Genomic DNA, 22,898 nt, shown 5'->3' on the forward strand with positions numbered 1-22,898 from the left:
TCTTTCAGCCATGAGAGCTAGCAATCAGAGCATCTCCTTTGGATCTTCTGCTCATTATAAGCTTGCTACTCTGGTCACTGTTTCTGTTCACTCAATCTCACTGTTAGTGAGACACTCATCACGAGTGAGTAATGGCTTTTCTCTCAGACCTTCCCAGGGGCTGTGGGGCCCCTTTGGCAAGCATTCAATCCAACACGACATTATGATAACAACTGTGGCTTTTATCTTTGAGTAGAAAAGAATTGTTAAGTGCTTGTGGGTCATAGATCATTGCATATTTGAGCCGCACCCACCAAGGGCAGCCACACCCTTTCCTGCAGAAAATTCAAGCACAGCATGATACTTAGCAAAGCACAAATAAATAAAATGTATTGTTATTTCAGACTCATTGACAATATTTTAGCTAATTCTTCCCCATCTTCTTCAATGGCAGTAATTATAGCACTGTCCATGAATTCTGAATTTATCTCCATACTGGCTCTATAACTGCTAGAGCGAGGTGTACTGAAAGGTGTCATCTCGACTTCAACTTGACGTGGAGTTGATAAAGGACCAGCCAAGTCAGTCCCCGGTATTAGATTAGCATAATTATGCTGGGGTATTTCTTCACCTCTTTCGTAAGTCTCAAGTTTCTCCAGTACGCTTTGTATTGATATCCTCTTAGCTGGTACCTGGTACCAACAGGATCTCATGATATCGTAGACTCCCAGTGGACACAGGTCTGGCTTATCAAGAATCTTAGCTCCTCTGACATTATCAATCACTTCATGATTGCTCAATCCACCATAAGGTAGCTTACCATACGTGTATATCTCCCACAATAGAACACCAAAGGACCATATATCACTCTTCACGGTGAAAGTACTGAAGAATATTGCTTCTGGGGGCATCCACCTAATTGGCAGGAGGTTGTTCCCACTCCCGATACGATAGTAATTGTTTCCACCAATATTCCTTGAGAGTCCAAAATCAGCAATCTTAGCAGTGTATGATGAGTCCAGTAGACAGTTCCTTGAGGCAATGTCTCTGTGTACAAAATCAAGAGAAGACAGATATGCTAATCCTCTAGCTAATTGAATGGACACATTGAGGAATTGGTACGGAGTAAGCAAGTGGTCATCCTCAGAGTTATAATCTGGAGAAGAAGGTGAGGATTTACGTAATAGTTTATCTAAACTGCCAAGGTCCATGTATTGGAATATCATACACTTTTGAGCTCCAAAAGTACAAACTCCTAAGAGCTTGATGACATTCTCGTGATCAAATTTAGAACATGTCCAAGTTTCTTTAGCAAACTTTTCCAGCGTGTCCAGGTCTGAGTTGTTCTTTAGAGTTTTTATAGCTACAAAACTAGAGGAGAGACCTGGAGCTGTTCCTTTGTAGACATCTCCAAAGAATCCCTCACCGATCTTGTCCAGTACTTTCAACAAAGCATAGTTATATTCGAGATTACAATCAGAGAGAATCTCAAATGGATTCCTAACAGACATCAAACTCTGGATTGCAGTGTAGGCATTAATGCTGGCAGACACAGTTCGATTTCTTTCAATACTTGCATTCATTTCTTCAAGTTTCTTCACAGCTGTCTTCTTTCTTTTAATGGAGACACAACAGCAAATGATCATAGCCACTGCTACAACTAATGTTAGTAACACTAGGCCACCAACTGATGGTACTATTATATCAATAATCTCTCTTGGTCTTGAAGTTGGAGGAGCAGTACTGTTAAGTGTAGCATTGGCCATTGAAAATGCTGCAGTTAAAAAATAGAATAATATTCATTATTATTATTATTATTATTATTATTGTGGCAGCCTTACCACAGGCACGATGGAAGAAAAAATGAAGCATGTTACTGATTACATTTCCATTGAGGATTGTAGAGAAATTGAAGTAGACATCGATAATTGCAGAACTGCTAATGTTAGGTAGGCAATGCAAATCAACAGAGAAATCTATTGACACAATAAAAGTATAACAAGTACCATGAATAAACATACCAAGTTGGTAGGTACTAAAATCCCCTTGCATTGGAATGGAAGAGTTAAGATCATCGGTATTGACAATATCGAGATTCCTTGAGACAAAATCAAAACTGTAACCAATCTAAAAAACATTATGAGATAGTTGTGCAATATAATTTATTCATTCTTTTCATCTTACCGGTCCATCCCAACTGAGACTTAGATCATTGGCATTCCTTTCAAAAAACAAGTAGAGGATTGGTATGGTTGGACTGATAGGGAAAAGAGAATTAGAAGCTGGATCCGTTAAAAAATATGTGATGCTATTCGGGTAACTATCATCAATAGGACAGAAACTATTGTCAGTATAAGTCACTGCATGATAAAGAAGACAGTGTAAATTATTAATTATGTTGTTCTTACATAGAAAAAGGCCCCAGGAGCCTTGCCTGCTGTCCACTAATTCTCTTGTAACATTTCTACCAAAACAAAGCTCAGAAATGAGCGGTGACAATGGAGGAGAGTCAGTACAATCTCTCACATCATCAGCTAAAAGAACAATAATAATCATCTTCATTAATTGATAAGTGCTTATATACCTAAGCATTCATATGAAGCATAGAAAGGTTGCAGTGTTTTATATGCACCACCTAATACATTCAATGGCATTGTACCAATTGTGAGACAGCCTTGAAGAACAATAGAACCTGATCTCTTACAACAAATATCAACACTAACACCTATTGATAGACAGGCAATGTATACTGGTATCTATATACGTGTACACATTTAACTAACTTGTATCACTTCCTGGTAATATCACTCCAATATTATTAGTAATAGTTGTAAAAGGACCTGCTACAACTGAATCATTCGATAGTACAGATAACGAATAATAAAGCTTAAAAGAAAAAAGAGAATGAATTAGATACGGAAGCATGTATGTATAATTGTTACTTTTGAGCTAGCTGTCATAAACATTGGTATTTTCCTCAATGAGCTGGTTAAGGTGAAAAAGCTACTCCCTTCGGATTGAGACAGAAAAGGGTTGACTACACCATTTTCAATCACACCCAGTCTTCCATTAGGAGCTGCAAAACTTGGTATTTGAGGAACTACAGTCACCAATATAATTATACACTATTGTTACTCTCAGTTATAATCTTACTGTTAGTAGCATCAACAAAAAGATTAATCCCACCAGTATCTTCAAGTATTTCTTGTCCAACCACATTAGCACAATTAGTAGAATCTGTTGCTGTAAAGAGTAAAGGAAAAGCAAGCAAGAGAAGGCAGAGCATCTTTCAATAAAGCAAATGCAAGGAGTGCAGATATGGTGAGTATTATACTCTTAATATTGGCTTGTAATCAAAGCTGTGAAATAAGTGTGGAATGTACAATGGATTCAGTGATGTCATGCATAATAATCAGTTCATTATATAGATTAAAAGTTATTGTTCTGCTGGGGTGGTGGTGGTGGAATCTGCTTCAGTAAGTTCCCCAGTATCATTAGTCAGGAGTGACGGGACCTTCTTTCTTGCAGGGTGATCATCAGCTCCATCTTCTGCTACTGTAGTGAGAGACTATTATTGTTCAAAAAGGCTGCAGTTGTATGGTATCATTTCTATCTTACTATTCTTCTCTTCTTCAATGGCACTGCTTCATTATGCGACAAGGAGCCATTAGTCGTAACTGGTAGCTCTTCTTTGCTTTGTTGGTCAGATACTTTAGGCTGTATACATACAACACATAAATATCATGTAAAGCAGGGTTTCCCAAAAAAATATATACATGGAACTTTTGGTAACAATGCTAGATGTTAACCTTTTTCTTCACTAAATGACTGATATCATTAACAGGAGGAGCATGTCCCGATGATGAACTGCTGCTGGTGCTACTGGACACAACTCCATTACTTAATGCAGTCTATCAATAAAACAAATATAATTATGACAAAGATGATATTATACAGGCAAAATGATACTCCACACTGGAGTTTTAAGCATATTACAGCTCTATTAGCTGCTAGTATACTATATACACATACTTCTTGATTGAAACCAGTGAATATATTCATTCCTGTGCTACTGATGGTATTAAAACCACTGGAACTGCAAGACTGCAATTGAAATCAATTTTAGTATCATACCAAATTACACTTACAACACCCTCTTCATCATCTTCATCTTCTTCTAAACTAATACCTCCTGCTTTCTTTGATTCATCAGCTACAGTTAGTTCTTCCACAATCTGCAAAAAATTTATTAATTAATTGTGGGTGGGACCAAATAATTAGCCATGCCCATAATAAACAAGTCCTCAAAATGTCGAGGCGGGACGACTTTACAAAAAAGACTGTTGAGCTTCTCTCCCGTCGCTCTGGGGGTCGCTGCTCAATGTGTGGCTGCAACACGTGGGGCCCTAACGACAAGCCCTACAGCTACACCAATATAGGGAAAGCAGCGCACATAACGGCCGCAGCAGAAGGTGGCCCGAGGTATGATAGTAAAATGGATAGCGAGATGAGGTCCTCTGTAAAGAACGGGCTATGGCTCTGCTCCAACTGTCACGATATAGTGGACAGGAATCCGGATCTGTACTCCGTAAAATACCTCAAGGAACTCAAATCCGGAGCCGAAGAGAGGGCAAGGAGAGAAATAGGCGTGGCTAATAAGGCTAAAATGGGCGGGACTAGCAAAGATTCTGTGAGCGTGGGAGTATCTGCTGGAGCTATTTTAGAAATAAGAAAATTAAAAGCTCAACTGGGACAGTATCACGTTCACCCGCCCACTTCATCTCAACTCAAATCACTTCTGGTCCAATTAGATTTCGTTGATTTTGGAGACCCTTTCTACCTTCCCTCAGTTGCCATGGAGATGGTATCGTTCCTTCAATTTTTCGTCGGTTACAACGATGACCCGTCCCTTAAATTAGAAGTGATACGGTACTTGAGCGATATCGTCGATCACTTCAAAACGGCCGACCTCAACTTAAAAGAGATCTGCTCGACTCTAGAGTCCATAGCAACTGGCCACTCCCCTCGGCAACTGGTATACCAATCCGCCTTTGCCCTCCTAAAAGACATTTCTAAAAAAGGAGACGTGGGCGGTGTCGTAAAGGACACCATGGCAACCATTGCTAGGCAACGAGCCGGCCCGTTGAAAAAGGGTAGGAAAGTTATAGAAGGTGTTGATTTTGCAGATCAGGAAGACGAAGACGAAGAACCAAATTTGAAAAGAACTCGTTTTGACGATGATGACAAAGATGATACTTACTTATCTAAGATGGCTGCTCTTGCTGAAGCTCAAACCCAAGAAGAAAGACAAGACATAGAGAGAGATATAGCCAAGCTTGGATATGAAACGGACATATTATAAAGACACATGATATAGACACTTTTACTTTTTTCTTTCCCATTATTAATAATATTTTTTTTCTTTAAAAAATAATTATTCATTATATAACAAATTACTCTCATTCTCGAATTTCCATTCCCATTCCTGAGCTCACCTTTGCTTCAATGTCAGGAAGAAGGTCGTTTATTTCGTCAATTTCTTTGAGACATTTCGTCTTCTCTCCCTCCACTGCTTCCTTGTCTGCGTCAGACTGTAACTTCTCTGAAGATAATAACAAAAAAGAATGGCCACAGGACTGGCAATAAATATTGGTATATATATTATAGCAAAAGCTATAAATTACAAGTGGACGTGTTATTGTATTATGTGTGGGTATCAATTACAAGCTAATAATAAATCTTTTAATTGTTTAATTATTTTATTAGGGCAACTGCAGTGAATTGCCCATTCAAAAATTTTTGGTAAAAATAATAGTAACTACATAGTCTATGTACTTTTACTGATCTCTTTATAAATGCATGAAACGTTACAAGGCTATCGTGGGTCGGACTATAATGATATTCATTACTTGTTACTGAGGCTTGTAACACGTAGCTGGAATGTACATACATTTAGTATAAAGAGTATGCATTATTAAAAGATAATAATTATTATTAAAATTAGAATTACCTTTTCGTAACTCCAAAACTTGTTTAGCTAAACCAAACTCCTAAAATGAGTAACAAACAATGAATAATAATAATAATAATAATGATAACAATAATAATAATAATAATAATAATAATGATAATGATAATGATAATAATAATAATAATAATAATAATAATAATAATAATTCTGGGCATAAAATATACACAAATAAAATGTCACACTATTTTGTGCCACAAACTGTAAAAAAATAAAAATAAATTAAGCATAGATCTTACTGCTACTGATTCTTGTGGCCTTTTAAGCAAAGAATACGTTAAGCCAAGATTAAAATGTCTGGAAGAGAAAGTGAGAGAGAGAGAGAGAGAATAGAAATTAAAGACTTGGTGTCACATCTCCATACATTTCAGCCAGCTTCCTATCATCAGCCGTAAGAACTGCCTCCCTGATCTGTAGGCAAGTAGTGAAATCTTCAATAGCTTGATCATACTGATCTAAATAAGTATATTACAAATCTTTAAAGTTGCTCTAGAATTGGGCCAAATTTTGCAAAATTCAGTATGTACATGTACATGCATGTGCATTAGTAAAATTATAATTACCAGATTCCAGTCCAATTTCTCCAAGCAGTAAATTAATTTCCGCTAATAAAAGTTGATAATCAGTCGACTGTAAACTATAATAATAATAATAACAATTAATTAATTAATCTATCAATTAATTATTACTTTTGGCTAATTAATTTTGCCACTTCCAGCACTTCCCACGCCAGCTGTAACGTACTAACATCTTTATCTTCCTCTGTCTCCTCTCCAGTGGGCGTGGCTTCTTTAGACTCCTCCCCTCCAGTGGGCGTGGCTTCTTTAAAATTCTCCACTTCCCGAGATCCCTCTCCTTCAGTAGGTGTGGCCTCCGTTTGGGCGGAGTCCTCAGTTTGATCATTAGATGTTGTTGGCTCCTCCTCCTCCTCATCAGACGATGAGTCTGATTGTGTGGCTGTGGGTGGGGCAGGGACTCCGCCTCCTAACACACAACTTTCCTGTCTGAGAAAAAATGGGTGTGGTAAAACATTAATTACTAAATATATATTAGTTAATACCTTGCCTGTTCCAGTAGAGACTTTCCGTACCAATAATACGGTTCTACTAACTCTTTTGACATTTCTCCATATTTCTCACTCCTGAAAAAATACATATTTAAAATATACATGTAGCCACACCCCCAATTTATAATATAGATCAGCCACGCCCCCAATTATGTATTTTATCGGCCCAATTATATATACGATTACATGTAAAATTACTGACAACCAAAAATACATAATTCTTAATCTTTTATTTTCTAATCTTTGATTTACAGCATTTGGCAAGCTTCTTGAAATGATTGAGACGCAAGTGAGAAATTGGAGCAAATGTAATATCTCCTTCCCTGGGCTAATAACTCTTCTACTTCTTCTCCTTCTCCTCCTGACCCAGCTGGCCTAAAGGAAAGAGAGAATAACTTAAGAATAGATTCAAAAATGGAAGAATTTACTGTGTTTCTGCCTCCATTATTGTTATTAATTATTCCCCGCCTCTTCCCGCCAGAATGAGAATGAGAAGGAAAACAGAATGAGAATGAGACTTGCAAGTTTTTATTTCCTAAACCACGCCCATTATTGGCTACGCCCACAAGATGGAGGCTGCAATGACAAGAGATGCAATGAAACTGTTAAACAGTTTCTCTTCTAAAGAACGCCTGGATTTTGATGAATTTAAGAAACTATGGAAAGAATATCACTTTTACTACATACACGACGTCAACAATGAGTACCTGGTGAAAAGGGACACGTATTTGGAGAGTATTTTATGCACTTCTACCAGTATAGTCAGTAATCCTTCATTTTCACTGTACAAAAGAGTTGGGGCCATATTCATGTTGTACAGTCTTTTTGTTTCACAGCCAGGGACTGTTAGGATTCGTCTAAGCATTTCAGACTGGGAGGTATTCCAACAGTTTCAAATGTACCTAAGATCAGCAGGACATGCTGATCCTGATTTTGCCTTGTGCAAACTCAAAAGCCTGTCTGCTTTCCTCATCTGTGCCGAAAGGCAAAAACTCTGTCTTGGACAGCACAGTGAGACAGCCGACAAGCAGTTGGTTGCATTAAGAGAAAACTCACGGATGGATTTTGAGAAAAACATCCTATCTGACATTAGCAAACTTCAAGAGTCTCTCAGATATTACACGTCACTCAAACTTAATCTTTCGTATCACTTACCGCCACACTTACTTTCCACCACATCACCTTTTGAGGCTGTTGCAACTTTAGAGAAAATTAGAGAACTGCAAGAGGTTGAAGAAGATGAAGAACGCGAAGAAGAGATGGAAGGAAGAAGTAACATGGAAACTCAGAGACAACAGATTTTAAGGCGTGCTTATAAAGCACCTCCAAAGAAAGTGTTGAAGAACAGAGAAGTGCAGGCTGCCAGTTCTTCATCAGCTCAATGAGATTAATTGACAATTTATGTGATCAGTCATTTGTGTTTCTCTTATTTTATTTCATTTTTATAACCTCTTTGCTGTAAACCATTATGATTATGATTATATGATATTGTTGGCTCAAATCCTATGGGTGCAGACCATTCCCCAGCCTACAGTCATTAGCTGAGTAGGCCTAATAGAAAAATGGAGGGAAAAGCAAACAAAGGAAATGACAAGGAAATCGATCCCTTTGGTACAAAGGAGAGTGAGAAACAGCTACTGATACAAGAGTCTGCTTTGCTTAAACCTTACAGGGTTGAAGTGTTTGCTGCAGTTGTTAATCTTCTCAATAGCATGAAAATAAAATGGTGGATATCAGATGGTACACTGCTAGGCTGGTATAGAAACAACCAGTCAATACTCCCATACGACTATGATATGGACATTGGTGTAATTGAGGATGACATACAAGCAGTGTGGAAGAACAGGGCTAAATTACCTACAAATATAGAGCTCCAAAATGTGTGTCGTAATGATGGTGGATACATTTGGGTCACTGATGAGTTTTCTAAACCTTATGATGCAACAATTCTAAGCTCAAAGAAGCTTGCTGCATACCACCTCAAGTTACCACCAAAGCCGGAATCTGGTCGCACCTTTTTTTGAATAGCACCAACTGATATCATCTCGTATCATAAAGAAGCAACTCGTGATATTTGGCACTGCAATTTTGATATAAATGGAATTCACTTGAGCTACAATGAATTTCCTGACGATGTTCTGTTCCCTTTGGTGGAGTCCAAGTTTGAAGGTGTTAGCGTGTATGTACCTCAAAAACCAAAAGAGTATCTTGAGATATTGTACGGGTACATTGGAGAGGGTGGAGTCTGGGATCCAGCAACTAGTAAATACAAGAAGAAAAGTGATTCATAAACTGATCTACATGCTGATTATTAATTTGACACTTTTAATTAGTCTGTCATTAACATTAATTTTGGGTTTAAATAATATCCTGTGACATGCTTTGATATAATGACAAACAGTGGCAATGGAAATATTGTATAATGATGGAAACAGAAGGCACAAGGCACTGAAAAACATCAGTTGCAAAATTAAGGGGTCTTGTTTTTTTTTACATGTAGGAATCTTGCTAAATTTTGACTTAAAATTTGCCTTGATTATGAACTGACTGTGATTTGAATTATTTCAGTAAGCAGAGCTATCTATCATCCTGTATACATCCTTTGATCATAGCAACAAAGTATTCTATAATATGCTAACAGAAGCTACACAAAACATTAAATAGTAATCTACTACACAACACTTTGCCAACCACATCTTCAAAAAGAAAGAAAGAAAGCAAAGAGACTAGAAAATGACACACAGAGCAGATAAAATGGAAGATTATACCTCTAGGAAGGAAGAAAGAACTTCCAGCAGCATCAATAAAGAGGAGGAAGAAGCTAAGGAAGAATATGAGAGTAAAATTGATACACGTGGTACAAAGGAGAGTGAAAAACAGCTCCTGATTCAAGAGTCTGCTTTGCTCAAACCTTACAGGATTGAAGTGTTTGCTGCAGTCGTCGACCTCCTTAACACCATGAAAATAAAATGGTGGATATCTGATGGTACACTGCTAGGCTGGTATAGAAACAACCAGTCAATGCTCCCACACGACTATGATATGGACATTGGTGTAACTGAGGATGACATACAAGCAGTGTGGAAGAACAGGGCTAAACTACCTACAAATATAGAGCTCCAAAATGTGTCGTAATGATGGTGGATACATTTGGGTCACTGATGAGTTCTCTAAACCTTATGATTCAACGATTCTAAGCTCAAAAAAACTCGCTGCTTATCACCTCGAGTTACCACCAGAGCCGGAATCTGGCACATTTTTTTGGTTGGCACCAACAGATATCATCTCATATCAAAAAGAGGCAACTCGTGATATTTGGCACTGCAATTTTGATGTGAATGGAATGCACTTGAGCTACAGTGAGTTTCCCAATGATGTTCTTTTCCCTTTGGTGGAGTCTAAGTTTGAAGGTGTTAGCGTGTACGTACCTCAAAAACCAAAAGAGTATCTTGAGATATTGTATGGTTACATTGGAGAGGATGCAGTCTGGGACCCAGCAACTAACAAGTACAAGAAGAAGAATGATGATGCATAGACTAATGTACATGCTGACTAGTTTATTTTCGTCAAAGTTTTTTGATTACAGTCTGATACTTTCAATCAGTTTGCATGTCTTAAAAAATAATTTTGACAATAATTCATTGAAACTTCTTGATAGTAATTATTGATTTGAACTTCCCATATAAACATACTTTGCTTTGAACTTGTTTGCAAACAATATGACTCAGGACCCTCAATCAGCATATCATAATGAAGTTATAGCTCTATGCATGACTTAGTTATCTATCATTATGCAATAAATCACCGTCTCTACGAAGCAGAAAGCCTGATAGTACAGCAAAGGGAGCAATGTATAGAGCAGATTATACGTCCATTGTAGAGAGAAAAGAAGAAAGGACTTCTAATAGTGAAGGAAAGAAGCTGATCAACTACTATGGTATATTAGAAAGTGAGAAGGAGCTCTTGATAAAGGAGTCCACAATACTCAAACCATACAGGCTAGAGGTGCTTGCTGGGATTGCTGATCTTCTTAATAGCATGAGAGTGAAGTGGTGGCTGTCGGATGGTACACTGCTAGGTTGGTATAGGAACCAGTCAATGTTGCCTCATGACTATGATGTTGATGTTAGCGTGTTGGAAGATGACTTGCAAGCAATATGGAGGAACAGGGCTAAACTGCCAAGCAGCATTGTACTTGAGAATAAAGGTCCAACTGACAAGACACAATTTGTGTGGGTAACAGATGAAATCTCCATACCGTACGATCCTTCCTTTAAAAGTTCAAAAAAGCTTGCTGCATACCACATACATATACCACCTAAGCCACAATCAGACACGTTTTTCTGGGATGCTTCCACTGATGTCATAACATTCAGCAGGAATGAGGCTAATGGGTGCTGGAGTGCTAATTTCCATACCAATGGTGGTGGAATTAATGATGAATTCCCTGACGATGTCCTGTTCCCTTTAGTGGAGTCGAAGTTTGAAGGTGTTAGTGTGTACGTACCTCAGAAACCAAAAGAGTATCTTGAGATATTGTTTGGTTACATTGGAGAGGATGCAGTCTGGGATCCAGCAACTAATAAATATAAAAAGAAATAAGCAAATACTTGTAGACTGTCAAAATGGCAAATATTATTGTTTTAATTTTTTTACTTCACACAAAGTTTTTCAGTAATTGATTAAAAATTTTTTTTAATATTAAAAAGGAGAACAATATTAATACCAGCGTTATAAAAAATAAGACATGCATAAAAATAATATTAATAAAATAATAATAATAAAATAAAATAAATAAATAATTATTGCTTAGACACTATGTTATCAGTGTGAAGCCTCCAAACTGAGAACCCACCAATGCTGCTCTTACTATTACTGTGCTCCGGGCTCCCGTCACAAGCCCATTGACCAAACGCCAGTATACAATCGGAACCAGTACTAACTATAGACTCTATACTGGAGTGCTGTTTCACGGCTATTAGCAGGTTAAATGTCACATGACAGAATCCAAATAAGTGTCCATGATTGGTACCAATCCACATCGCATGAGGAGTGGGTTTCACTAGTGCAGGTAAGACCCGGGAACTAGTCTCCTTACTGGGTATAGAATCGCCCAGTAATACCCTGCAATATAAAAGAAAAACAATGATATTGATAACAATAGTAATAAAATACATTTTCTGATATGAATATTGAATATTTGCATCCTTACTCAAGTTCTATCGAATTCAATTTTTCTCCAGTTTCCACGTCACACAAAACAATCTCTCCATGATCTGAAAACCACACCCACAAGTAGCGACCATACAATACCATTCCTTCAATGACACTTTCTTCGTCTCCTTTGGCTCCGCCCTTTTCCCCTCCTCTATCACTTAACGTGTGAACAAAAACCTGTTTCATCTTTGGCAGACTCAGTCCAAAAAGATACCGCCCACTTCCGCAGAGGATCTTAGAATCGCCGCAAAAGCAACCAGAAGATACTTGTCCTCTTCTTTTATTCAGATGATCAAAAGGTTTCATTATCAAAGGAGGTGTGGCTAATGCCGAAGCTCCTCCCTCTTCACTCGAAGCAGTAAATAGTGCAATACGACCACCTGCTCCGCCCTCCATACCTACAGCGACCATGCTTGCATCACAAGACACAAAGAGGCAAGAGGATTGAGCTGGTAAAGGTTCTTTTGAAGAAGATAAAAGAGTAAAATCAGGTAAGGAGTAGCAATAGACTCGCTTGCTTGACGTGACCAGGAAAAGCTTGTTCCAAACTATAGCCATGTGAAGACAAGTCTCTGTGATAATGGTCGTTGGTCTCATTAAAAGTTCAGTGGAGAATGTCTCCTCGTTTATCGATACAACTCGTCTCTGTCCATCTCGCTCCCAAGCTAATATCTCTCCTTTTTCTGGTAGAAACACCGCCTCCTGTATGTGCCAATTCTGATCTAGTACGTACTTCTCTTGAGTATAGGGACCTACGCAGATTACAAGTCTAGAAGCCACGCCCTCAGCTGTTGGTCTTTTTATAGGATCAATTGACAAACAATCTTCTAGAATGACTTGCATGCAAGTTGAAATGCACGTTGATATATGTCCTTCTCTAGCAGCTGGGTGCACTCCGTCCTTTAATAGCAAAGTAGCAGGCGATTGATTGCTGCTTCCTACTAGTCGTTGTTCTTCAATGGCTGACGCTATTATGCTTAAGTGAGGGATGGAGAGGAAAGCTTCTCTTCTTCCTCCGGCCTCGTGACGACTCCGATTGAAATTTGGTGCAAATTTTTTCCCAGTCACGACATTAAAAAGTAAAATACCAAACGAGAATATATCGACCTTGAAAAGGAAAGAAAAAAGTGGTTTTGAAACATAAAAATACTCTGATTTTTGCAGTGATTTAAATTATTTACTAGCACTATTAAATTTTATATACAGGAAATTGATTAAATTTTATATATAGGCAATTGATTAAATTTGTATTTAAAAATAGTAAAAATAATTAAAACTTAGTATAAATTTTTAAGCTGCCAACCTTTTCATCATAGTTCCTTTTCCTCGCTGATAGATATAGCTCTGGTGCCATGTAGTCTTCAGTACCTCTGCTTCCCTTACAACCGAAAGTATCAATGTAATAAGATGATCCGTAGTCAGTGATCTTAACAAGGATGCCATCACTGAGTGTTAGAGACCAAACCAGTATATTCCCTGGTTTAATGTCGCGATGGATAATGTGAAGAGAATGTAAGTATTGCAAACCTTGGGCTACCTGAGTGATTATAATAATGAATGATTAAAATACTCATAGCTTTATAAACTATTGTCAGTGTCTGCTCAAATTGTATCAAATAAAAATTAGGGGTGATTTTTAAAGCAGTTTTGAAAAGACCATATGCTTATAGTTCATGCCAATTTTGTACATTTTCTGATGCATATTGATGTCTTCATGCTGTGTAGCAAGTTTGAGCTGATTCCGATTTCAATTTTTAAAGTTACGGCCATTTTAAAAATGTCAAAATTCTGAAAAAGACCCAAGGCTATAGCCCATGGTTTTTTCCCGAAAAATGACTAAAAAAAGGATTCCAATTTTTATTAAATTTTCTGATACATATTAATGTCCTTATGCTGTGTAGAAAGTTTGAGCTGATTTCGACAAATAATTTTCAAGTTACGGCCATTTTAATATATTATCAAAATTCTTAAAAATACCCAAGGCTATAGCCCATGGTTTTTTCCCGAAAAATGACTAAAAAATGACTTCCGATTTTTATTAAATTTTCTGATGCATATTAATGTCCTTATGCTGTGTAGAAAGTTTGAGCTGATTCCGACTTCAATTTTTCAAGTTACGGCCATTTTTAAAAATGCCAAAATTCTGAAAAATACCCAAGGCTATAGCCCATGGTTTTTTCCAAAAAATGACTAAAAAATGACCCCCAATTTTTATTTAATTTTCTGATACATATTAATGTCCTTATGCTGTGTAGAAAGTTTGAGCTGATTCCGACTTCAATTTTTCAAGTTACGAGCATTAGGATTGGCATACCTGATGAAGCAAGACATGTGATATTTTATCTCCAATTCCACTAGGACATAAATCCAAATGATCCTGGAGCGATCCTAATGGAGCCAATGGAAATACAATGGAGAGTGGAGCAGTTAAGAAACCAGCAGTACTGATCAAGTACTGGTGACTTATGTTGGTTAGAACGGACAGCTCTGAGCGATGTAGTCTCAATACAGTGAAATGATTAGCAGAAGAATCAATTGGAAATACTTTGATAGCAACTGGTTGATTATAGTAAGTACCTTTATAAACCTGATAAAAAATAATGATAATAATAATAATAATAATAATAATAATAATAATAATAATAATAATAATAATAATAATAATAATAATAATAATAATAATAATAAATTATATAATGTAAGTCTCTTACTTGCTTCTCAATTAAGCTCTTCTCAGACTTGTCAAAAACAAGGTTTTCTTTCTTCAGTCTCAATTCTCCCGAGAAATCAGTGAGCAGGAGATCAGGAGCTAGTCTACGTAGCGGACTCACTGCTTGACACTTCTCACACGTCAAGACTTGATCAGTTGCCATTGAGATTTGAGAGAGATTAAAATAAAAAGGTGCTTTCTCCGGATCATTTTTGAGACAAGAGTAACAAGGAGAGTAGTGTACCCTGTGCAGATTAATGTACCATTCGGTGCAAATATCTTGAACGCAAGAAAGTAGAAAAGCAAGCAACTTAACTTTAGCCTTTTCATCTCCTTTACAAATGATCGATACGGACTCGTTGAAAAACTCGGCCCAGCATAAGGTCCCGTCTAAAAACTCCAAATGGAAGCCGTCCTTCCATATAAGGGCGCGGGAAAACATGTACATGGTGGTCCAGGAATCTTCGTTGGTCGAAAATTGTTCCCGTCTAGGAAGTGACTTTGATACTGAGTCTAGCCTAGACCGTATGGCGTCTCCACACTGTGCCTGGCGATCCATTGTAGTTACTGATATACTAATAGCTTTAGAAGCATCAGCTCCTCCATCCTCAGAGTCCTCAGAGATGATGTAGCTACGACGAGACAACTTGTACTTGTTGGTATTTCTAAAAGAAGAGCTCCTCTTTCTCTTCTCCTCCGCAGGTCCAGGAGGATTACTAGGATGAGCCATTACTGCTAACTGAGCTCCAGCCTGGTCTATATAACTAAGGACTCTTGATACAAAGTGTGAAAAGAAGCAGCACGGGAGATAGCGAAATAAAATTTTCCGAGACACGACTTCGTCCTTGGTCATGTCATAGGATGAGTGAGGAGGAGGGAGGGACGGGAGCAACGAGGGAAAAAGGAAACGGGAACGTCCAATATCGAGTGGTACAAGCTTGTTATACTTAATCATAATCCCAATGAGTGCGCTGTGATAGTTAGTAACAAGTCCTATACTACACAACAAAGACTGAAGGACAGTCATAGATAAAACAGGAGCAGAGCCATTCTTTGCTTTATATAAAATCTTAGCCAACGTATTGCAGAGCCATTGTAGGTTGAGAATAAACAAATCAGCAGTAGGATTTGTATTTGGAGCATGATAGTGATAGACAGTTCCTGAATCATGCAAGAACTGGCAGGCTAAAGTGAATTCCTTGCCACCATCGCTAAGATCACCACTCTGATGACTAAAGGATCTAAAACTATCAACAAACTCTCCATATCTAACAAGCGTCACCTGCAGCTTTATCTTCGACTCGACGTGGCTCTGTAGTCCGTTGTAAGATCGAGGGACATACTCCTCAATGAGTTTCTCTGAGGAATTTGGAACCTTTAGCTCCCCAGCCTGCTGATGTATGATTGCTTTGAGCTGTTCAATTTCAGAGCCCACACTTAGATTAATTAGAAACCTTTGCCCGATACAAGGATACCCATAAGAACTGGAATACGTCTCATCGTAAAGACTAATTGGCTCTGGTACCCCAAGGACCTCCGACTCCCAAGAGAGAATCTGATTGAGCATTAATTCCGGTTTTTCTTCGCTGTGTACAATCACAAATAAAACCCGAGACCCAGGCAGCATGGACTGTATGTTACGTAGTACTGGTACGAGCCTCTGAAGCCCCTCCTTACCATCTGACAGGTTCCAAATACACAGATAGATACAGCGAGAAATAAGGAAGCATTGATAAAGAGTGAACTCCATTGCTTCTGATGAAAAGTTAATCGTGTGATATGTCACTTTAACAACATTTCGATCAAGGGTTTCTCCTTTATAATCGTACGAGCCTCTTTCAATGGAGCTCAGTGAAGACTGTGTCTGCCTTTTCTGCTGTGACGTTAATTCTTTTGCTATTTTATTCTTCTCATCCCCCCAGCCTAACAGCATTATATTCATGTGTCTATAAGCACTCAAGCCTCGTAACTGAGAGCGCAAATAAGCAATAATAGCAGCTGATCCTTGACTGCATACTTTAGCTGGAGGAGAGAGAAAGTTTTGAGGATCTACCGATATAAACGAGAGGTCTTTAAAGTTTGCGAGTGCTTTTGGAAGCTCTTGAAGTTTTGGCGTTCCTTTTAAATTGAGCCGAACTAGATGAGGCAAGACACAGACCCAATCAGGTAGTCGAGTTAGTTTTGGATTATTAGATAGATCAACAGTGGTCAGGGAAAATACACATGAATATAAATTGTGACTTGTCAACTGCAGTACCCTTTGTTGAGGGACTGAATGAGGGTCAGTTGGTTCTATATGTGAACGTCTTCTCTCCGTCGCTCCCTTTATGATGCCACGCCTCTCGTCTGCAAGCTGATTGGTCGATAAATTGAGCTCTTTCAGTTTGGGACAGTTCCATCGCAACATGGAGGGCAGTTTCTCGATAGCGTTATGAGATAAATCAAGATACTGAAGACGCTGTAATTGGAACAACTCCTCTGGTACTGATTTCATATTATTATGTGATAAATTAATATGAGTATATAGAGTGTCCGATATATTTTGAGGAAGTAGATTGGAGATGGACTGATACGAGAGATGAAGCTGTTCGTACCTCTTGTTGCACTGCCGAGCAAATTTTGATAACACGAGAAGAGCTGATCTGGGTGTGGCTGACCAATTCTCTTGGACTGTTTCCATTGAGCGTGTGCTGTCAAGATTATACGCCAGCTCCGCAATGTCTAGGAGCTTATCCACGCCCCTATCGGTACAGGACATGGACTGGAGCTCGTCGAGTATATTTTTCAACCAGGTGTTTGTGGGCGGGGTCTGGTGCAATCCGAGAAATAGCTTAAGTGTGTTGCTCTCTCCTTTGACACAAGCTAATGACGACACCTACAAAAAAATTTGTAATATAAACTTTAATCATTAAATTTATAAAGCTTTTATTAAATTAAAATATTATTAAATAAATATACATGCAGCTATCATGTTACTGTATGAATATCTTGATAAATAACACAGTGAGTAACATTATGTTTCAAATAAATGCGTATACATTGTACGTACGTATGTATATAATTGTGACTATCAAGTAAAGGATACCTTATCAATATCAGTCTGTGTCATTGAGAATAGTAATGGTTCTAGTATTATTGTCTTGAATAATTTATTTAATTCTTCAGGTTGCGTAATATCGTCTAGCATTACAAATTGAGCTGCTTCAGGCCATTGACAAGTATCAGGCTACAATAATGAGAATCAATAACAAATAGATGAGAATTCTCTCCTAGTAATATACCTGTACTATAGTACAGGGATTTTGATCTGATTTTGGAGCAATTTTAAAAATTCATAAAATATCCAAATTTGATCAAAATCAGCTCAAACTTTCTACGCAGCATAAGTACATGTATATGTATCAAACAAAAATTATAAAAATGCAGAATTCTTTTCTTTTGAATTTTGGCAAAAATTGGCTAAAATTCTGTACTGTGAATTTGGCCCAAACTTGCAACAACTTAAAAATTTTATAAAAAATCCAAATTTATAGGAATCAGCTCAAACTTTCTAAACAACATAAGTACATGTATGCGTATCATATTTCCAGTAATCCCCATACCTTGTTGTCTCCTATTACAAACAACTTTGGCTTATCACTGAAAGCTTTGAAAAACAGCTCAATCTCGTCTGTAGCATCATTCTAAATGACATAAATAATAATAATAATAATTACCATAAAAGGTAAAGTGGTACATATTTTCTTACTGTATTTATTGTTTTCTGTTCCTCTTCCTTGTGCTCTTTCTTGTTGCAAAACAACACAATCACAGCCAGAGAATTATCCTTGATCACTCCATCAGGCAATGGGCCAATATCTTCCTAACAAAAAATTAAAAAATAAATCACGCAATTGAGAAATAATTTCACTAATAAATAAAACATTTATATACCGTATAGCGGAAATTTAAAAGGGAATTAAATTTGGCAAATTGGCGTTTTGATAGCAATTCGCCAAAATAAAAAACTGCCATTGTCAGCCATTATACGCATGCTCAATGGCACGTGACCACAAATTCGCCAAATTAAAATCCACCAATCACCCAAAATTTAGCGATTTGCCAAATTTTACTCCCTCCAAAATTTCCCGCCATACGGTATGCATTATAGGCCAGGATTTAATTATTAAATTAATCATATTTCATGTGCATATTAAGAAAAAACATAACAGGAAACAATTCATAGCACTATAAACAGTTGGCTGGATAGTTCATTACCATTAGCCTATGGAAACAAATAGAATAAACACAAATAACAGACACTATTAGTCCTCCTAATAGACCATCACCAGGACCAACAGTACAACAGTATACCAGCTATTGGCTGTAAATGGAGTATCAAGTTTACAAACAAGTTGATTAGCTTTATGAAGAAGCTACTAAACTACAGTACAGGGTAGGATGTAGCAAAGGTAAGATTGAGCTCTTCAAAGACTTCAGTACATCTTTAGAGGAGATTGGGTAATGAATAGAGACAACAAGACAAGAAAAGCCTCCCTATTACATAAATAAGGAAATACGGAATGATTGGAGTCAACATGTATATTCCCCAATAATAGTGAACAGTGAATAGCTATGCCTATTATTGGTGCTAGTAAGAGTGTGTGAATATCATCAAGTTTATGTTTATTAGTTCGCAAACAAGGACAGTACGTGACAAGGTATGCAAGGGGGCCTTCTAGTTCATGCACCCAATGCAGGTTCACTGATAGTAGAGTAACAGAGTGGATCAGGTTTGTACCAATTACACTACAAAGAGGTCCTTATTGTAGGGGCTTCGCAATTAAAAGCAAATTACAATTCACTAATAAGTTGCAGACAGGCTTCAGTTAGCATAATAACTTAATAGAATTTGAGCAGATGCTACTGCTCATAAAGTTACTAGTAAATTACTCTGAGCAGATGGTCTAGCTAGAGCAACAAAGGGTGAGTATGCAATAAGCTTGTCAAGGTGTGTGACTATCATCATGCTTTTCATGTTCTGTCCCTCTCATGACCATAAACATGCAACTCGTGTGTGGCTGGATTTGTGGAAAATTGCAGCAAGCATGTTTATCCATGTTGTCAAAAGCCTTTGTGTATCCTACTAAGCTAAATATTGGATTACAAATATTTGCAAGGAATCCAACACCACATCCATTATTGGCCTGAATTATCAGTGTGGGAACAATGAGTGGACCTTGGCATTGTTGTGATTAAAGCATGGCGGCATTAAATGATTCGTGTCATTATATAAGGCTCGGGTTACGCCTTTCAATTCTGTTGTAAACAGCAGACGAACATCCTACGGCATTACGTGTACCAGGAAAATGCAAACCAAATTCACCATCATCCTATAGTATAGCTATTAATAGGAGGACTAATATCACTAGTCATCAAAAGGATGAGGGCTCAAGTTACGGAATTACATGAAAACAATTATTGCATTCCAGTAGTGTGTGGACACATGTCCCGCTATTTAGTTACACTGTAACTGGTCTTGTTCTATAGTACAATAACAGGATTAGGGTATGCAACCACTCATTGTGGTCTGGCCCACAAGACAATAATCTGTCTTCATCTTTGACCCACTTAAACTCCACCACAATGTCTCTAACTTTAGAATTGTTTTTTATTTTGTTCTCATATTGTCTTTCAACCCCCCACTATATACCTCCCACTCAACCTCACAAAAATATTTGTGTCTACTTTGCTAGTAATCTCCACGTCAGCAAAAAGATTGAGGGCAGACTTTAAAGTCGAGTCGTTCCATTCTTGCAAAAAAATGTCGGATTTATCAGTCGGGAGACCAAAAAGGAATAAATTGACACGAAAGCTACAATGGAGAAAGAAAGAGAGGGAGTAAGAGGATGAACACAGCAAGGCATGAGAGATGAAAGACTGCACATTGCAAATATATTTTGTATATTTTCCTCATTTCAAAAACAAAACTCAATGAACCAAAGATTACTTAGTCCCACAAACAAACAGTGGTATGTATACTAATGTGCAGTTTGGATATTTTACTTCAAATTGTCTCTGTGCAGTGACCCACGTAGCTATGTATGGGATATGGTGAATAGTGATGAGTTTGCAACCTCAACAAATCAAGTGTAGCAGACACTAACAAAAGCCAGCAACCACCCAATACAAATCAATTATACTAATCTAATAATAGTAACACTAATCTAATATATCTATAATAGGCTGAGTGGTAAATAAAGTACAAGGGCATAGATTAATCTTATGAGCTTAGTTAAAGTATCAACAATATGAGATAGTCATCATTATGAGTATCAAATCTAATCTAACCTCCTGTTATCATCCTCTGCCATTTTAAATATCCTCTTTTACAGAGAGAGTGGGGGTCAGCTTGTTTACCAGAGCAGCTACAAGCAATGAAGGAAGTGCTACAGCATGTTCCGGTGCGTGGGAAGTAACCATCACATGGGTGGTGCATGTCTATTTTATTATAGTAAAGATGGCGTCCTTCAGAGAGGGTATTCTAAAGGATGTTTTAGCTGAATTTGATAGGGTGCTGCCCGGCAAGGGGCTTGAGGCGCATCCATTTAAGGTATTGTGGATTAGGAGTTGCTTACACGATGTTTGACTAAGCAAATCCCTTTTATGTAGCTTAGCTTGTAGTATTGTGGATCAAGTTGTAAGGAGAGCATTCCACACCTTTAGAGCTGCAAAAATGCCCAAAGCAGAACTGAGCAAAAGTACCATAGTTGTAAGACAAAAGGACATTGTTATTTAATAATTTAATTTGCAAGTTTAGTTCTAATGCACGTAATAGTACCTGTCCTTAATACATGTACAGTGTAGCCTCTTTATTAAGGACACCATTGGGCCCACACTACCTGTCCTTAATACGAGATGTCCTCATTTCAGAGGTACTTTTGTATAGGCTTGTACCAATTGGGGCATTACAAATTGTCCTCATTATAAAGGTGTCCTCATTATAAAGGTGTCCTCATTATAGAGGCTATACTGTATGCATATACACTTCTTTCCCCCATAGATCCAGTGGTACAATGATAAAGTCTCGGATTCCTTCAAGCTACCATACAACGGAGACACGCTAGCTGTCCTCATTATTAGCGCACCAAAAATGTTTGAGGAATTACTGAAGCCTTTCATACTAGGAGGAAAATATAAAAGAGAAGGATTTAATGCATTAAAAGACGAGGAAAACGAAAGGAAAGAGGAAGGTGGGTCTGACCCCCTGGACCAATGCTTTAGGGACGTATTCAATAAATTACAAACTCATTTCTCTCAATATAAAACAACTTTCATTCAAGACTATGAGCTCCATCATAATCGCCGGCCGAAAATCCTATTACAGACTGCCGGACATGTTTCGGGTTCTGCTTATTATTATCAAAGGGGGGACGTCCCACGGGCACCTTGGGGAGAAGACAAGCCCATATATGGTGTGTCTGTTCACCCACGTTACGGGGGCTGGTTTGCGTTTCGTGGCGTTCTCATTTTTGAAGACATTCGAGTCAAGGGAGAGGAGTTGGAGTACAAAGATCCGATAGATTGCGTGAGTAAGAGAGAGAAAAGGATCGAGCTCTTAGAAGAGTTCAATTATCACTGGGAGGAATGGAGATACAGGGACATACTGGATGGTGGGGACGTGGAGGATCGATACTCAGAAGAACAGAAAGAATACTTTGGGACACTTCCTAAAGACAGGCACAAGCTTGTGCAGAAATGGAGAGAGAGAGAGGGGGAGGAAGATGTGAGATCTTGAAGTTTATTCAATATTAATTTATGACTCTAAAATCTATGATTGTATTTATAATAATGTAAATAATATTCATGCCCTTGTTTTGGTTGATGAAAAATTGATTTTTTGCATCAATTCATTTGTG

General features: G+C 37.8%; 6 protein-coding genes across 7 annotated transcripts; 3 read left to right on the forward strand and 3 right to left on the reverse strand.

Annotated features, from left to right (window-relative positions):
- Positions 1 to 161: 161 nt before the first annotated feature.
- LOC100641389 (ephrin type-B receptor 2-like) lies at positions 162 to 3,285 on the reverse strand. Its single transcript, XM_003388336.2, has 9 exons — positions 3,133 to 3,285; positions 2,922 to 3,079; positions 2,763 to 2,865; positions 2,564 to 2,704; positions 2,388 to 2,513; positions 2,164 to 2,339; positions 2,001 to 2,106; positions 1,821 to 1,955; positions 162 to 1,753 (listed from the first exon to the last, which is right to left on the reverse strand). The coding sequence occupies exons 1-9, from the start codon at positions 3,263 to 3,265 to the stop codon at positions 375 to 377; spliced, it is 2,457 nt and encodes an 818-aa protein (XP_003388384.1). The 5' UTR covers positions 3,266 to 3,285; the 3' UTR covers positions 162 to 374.
- Positions 3,286 to 3,323: 38 nt separating this feature from the next.
- Positions 3,324 to 7,590, reverse strand: LOC100641645 (nuclear autoantigenic sperm protein-like). Its single transcript, XM_003388338.3, has 14 exons — positions 7,502 to 7,590; positions 7,326 to 7,448; positions 7,068 to 7,148; positions 6,697 to 7,011; positions 6,571 to 6,644; positions 6,372 to 6,462; positions 6,247 to 6,304; positions 5,990 to 6,029; positions 5,475 to 5,581; positions 4,128 to 4,214; positions 4,012 to 4,083; positions 3,789 to 3,890; positions 3,598 to 3,696; positions 3,324 to 3,547 (listed from the first exon to the last, which is right to left on the reverse strand). Exons 1-14 carry the CDS (start codon positions 7,516 to 7,518, stop codon positions 3,416 to 3,418), a joined length of 1,398 nt encoding a protein of 465 aa, XP_003388386.2. The 5' UTR covers positions 7,519 to 7,590; the 3' UTR covers positions 3,324 to 3,415.
- A 32-nt stretch (positions 7,591 to 7,622) lies between these two features.
- On the forward strand, positions 7,623 to 8,579 carry LOC105313622 (snRNA-activating protein complex subunit 1-like). Its single transcript, XM_011407198.2, has one exon. The coding sequence runs from the start codon at positions 7,643 to 7,645 to the stop codon at positions 8,456 to 8,458; it is 816 nt and encodes a 271-aa protein (XP_011405500.1). The 5' UTR covers positions 7,623 to 7,642; the 3' UTR covers positions 8,459 to 8,579.
- A 1,227-nt stretch (positions 8,580 to 9,806) lies between these two features.
- LOC105313623 (fukutin-like) lies at positions 9,807 to 10,608 on the forward strand. Its single transcript, XM_011407199.1, has 2 exons — positions 9,807 to 10,204; positions 10,272 to 10,608. The coding sequence occupies exons 1-2, from the start codon at positions 9,807 to 9,809 to the stop codon at positions 10,606 to 10,608; spliced, it is 735 nt and encodes a 244-aa protein (XP_011405501.1).
- A 1,197-nt stretch (positions 10,609 to 11,805) lies between these two features.
- LOC109583949 (leucine-rich repeat serine/threonine-protein kinase 1-like) lies at positions 11,806 to 21,413 on the reverse strand. The gene is made up of 10 exons (XM_019999495.1): positions 21,331 to 21,413; positions 20,728 to 20,854; positions 18,749 to 18,862; positions 18,603 to 18,683; positions 18,086 to 18,226; positions 15,002 to 17,875; positions 14,605 to 14,877; positions 13,594 to 13,827; positions 12,286 to 13,397; positions 11,806 to 12,197 (listed from the first exon to the last, which is right to left on the reverse strand). Exons 1-10 carry the CDS (start codon positions 21,351 to 21,353, stop codon positions 11,876 to 11,878), a joined length of 5,301 nt encoding a protein of 1,766 aa, XP_019855054.1. The 5' UTR covers positions 21,354 to 21,413; the 3' UTR covers positions 11,806 to 11,875.
- Positions 21,414 to 21,477: 64 nt separating this feature from the next.
- On the forward strand, positions 21,478 to 22,888 carry LOC100641773 (methylmalonic aciduria and homocystinuria type C protein homolog). Of its 2 annotated transcripts, XM_019999478.1 has the most exons (3): positions 21,512 to 21,592; positions 21,652 to 21,751; positions 22,043 to 22,888. In XM_019999478.1, exons 2-3 carry the CDS (start codon positions 21,716 to 21,718, stop codon positions 22,775 to 22,777), a joined length of 771 nt encoding a protein of 256 aa, XP_019855037.1. In that variant the 5' UTR covers positions 21,512 to 21,592; positions 21,652 to 21,715; the 3' UTR covers positions 22,778 to 22,888. The 2 variants fall into 2 exon arrangements, with proteins under 2 accessions (XP_011405503.1, XP_019855037.1); XM_011407201.2 differs by lacking the exon at positions 21,652 to 21,751 and having other exon boundaries at positions 21,478 to 21,592.
- The last annotated feature ends 10 nt before the right edge of the window (positions 22,889 to 22,898 follow it).

This window comes from Amphimedon queenslandica, unplaced genomic scaffold (assembly GCF_000090795.2).
Source record: "Amphimedon queenslandica unplaced genomic scaffold, v1.1 AMPQUscaffold_13263, whole genome shotgun sequence".
NCBI lineage: Eukaryota > Metazoa > Porifera > Demospongiae > Haplosclerida > Niphatidae > Amphimedon > Amphimedon queenslandica.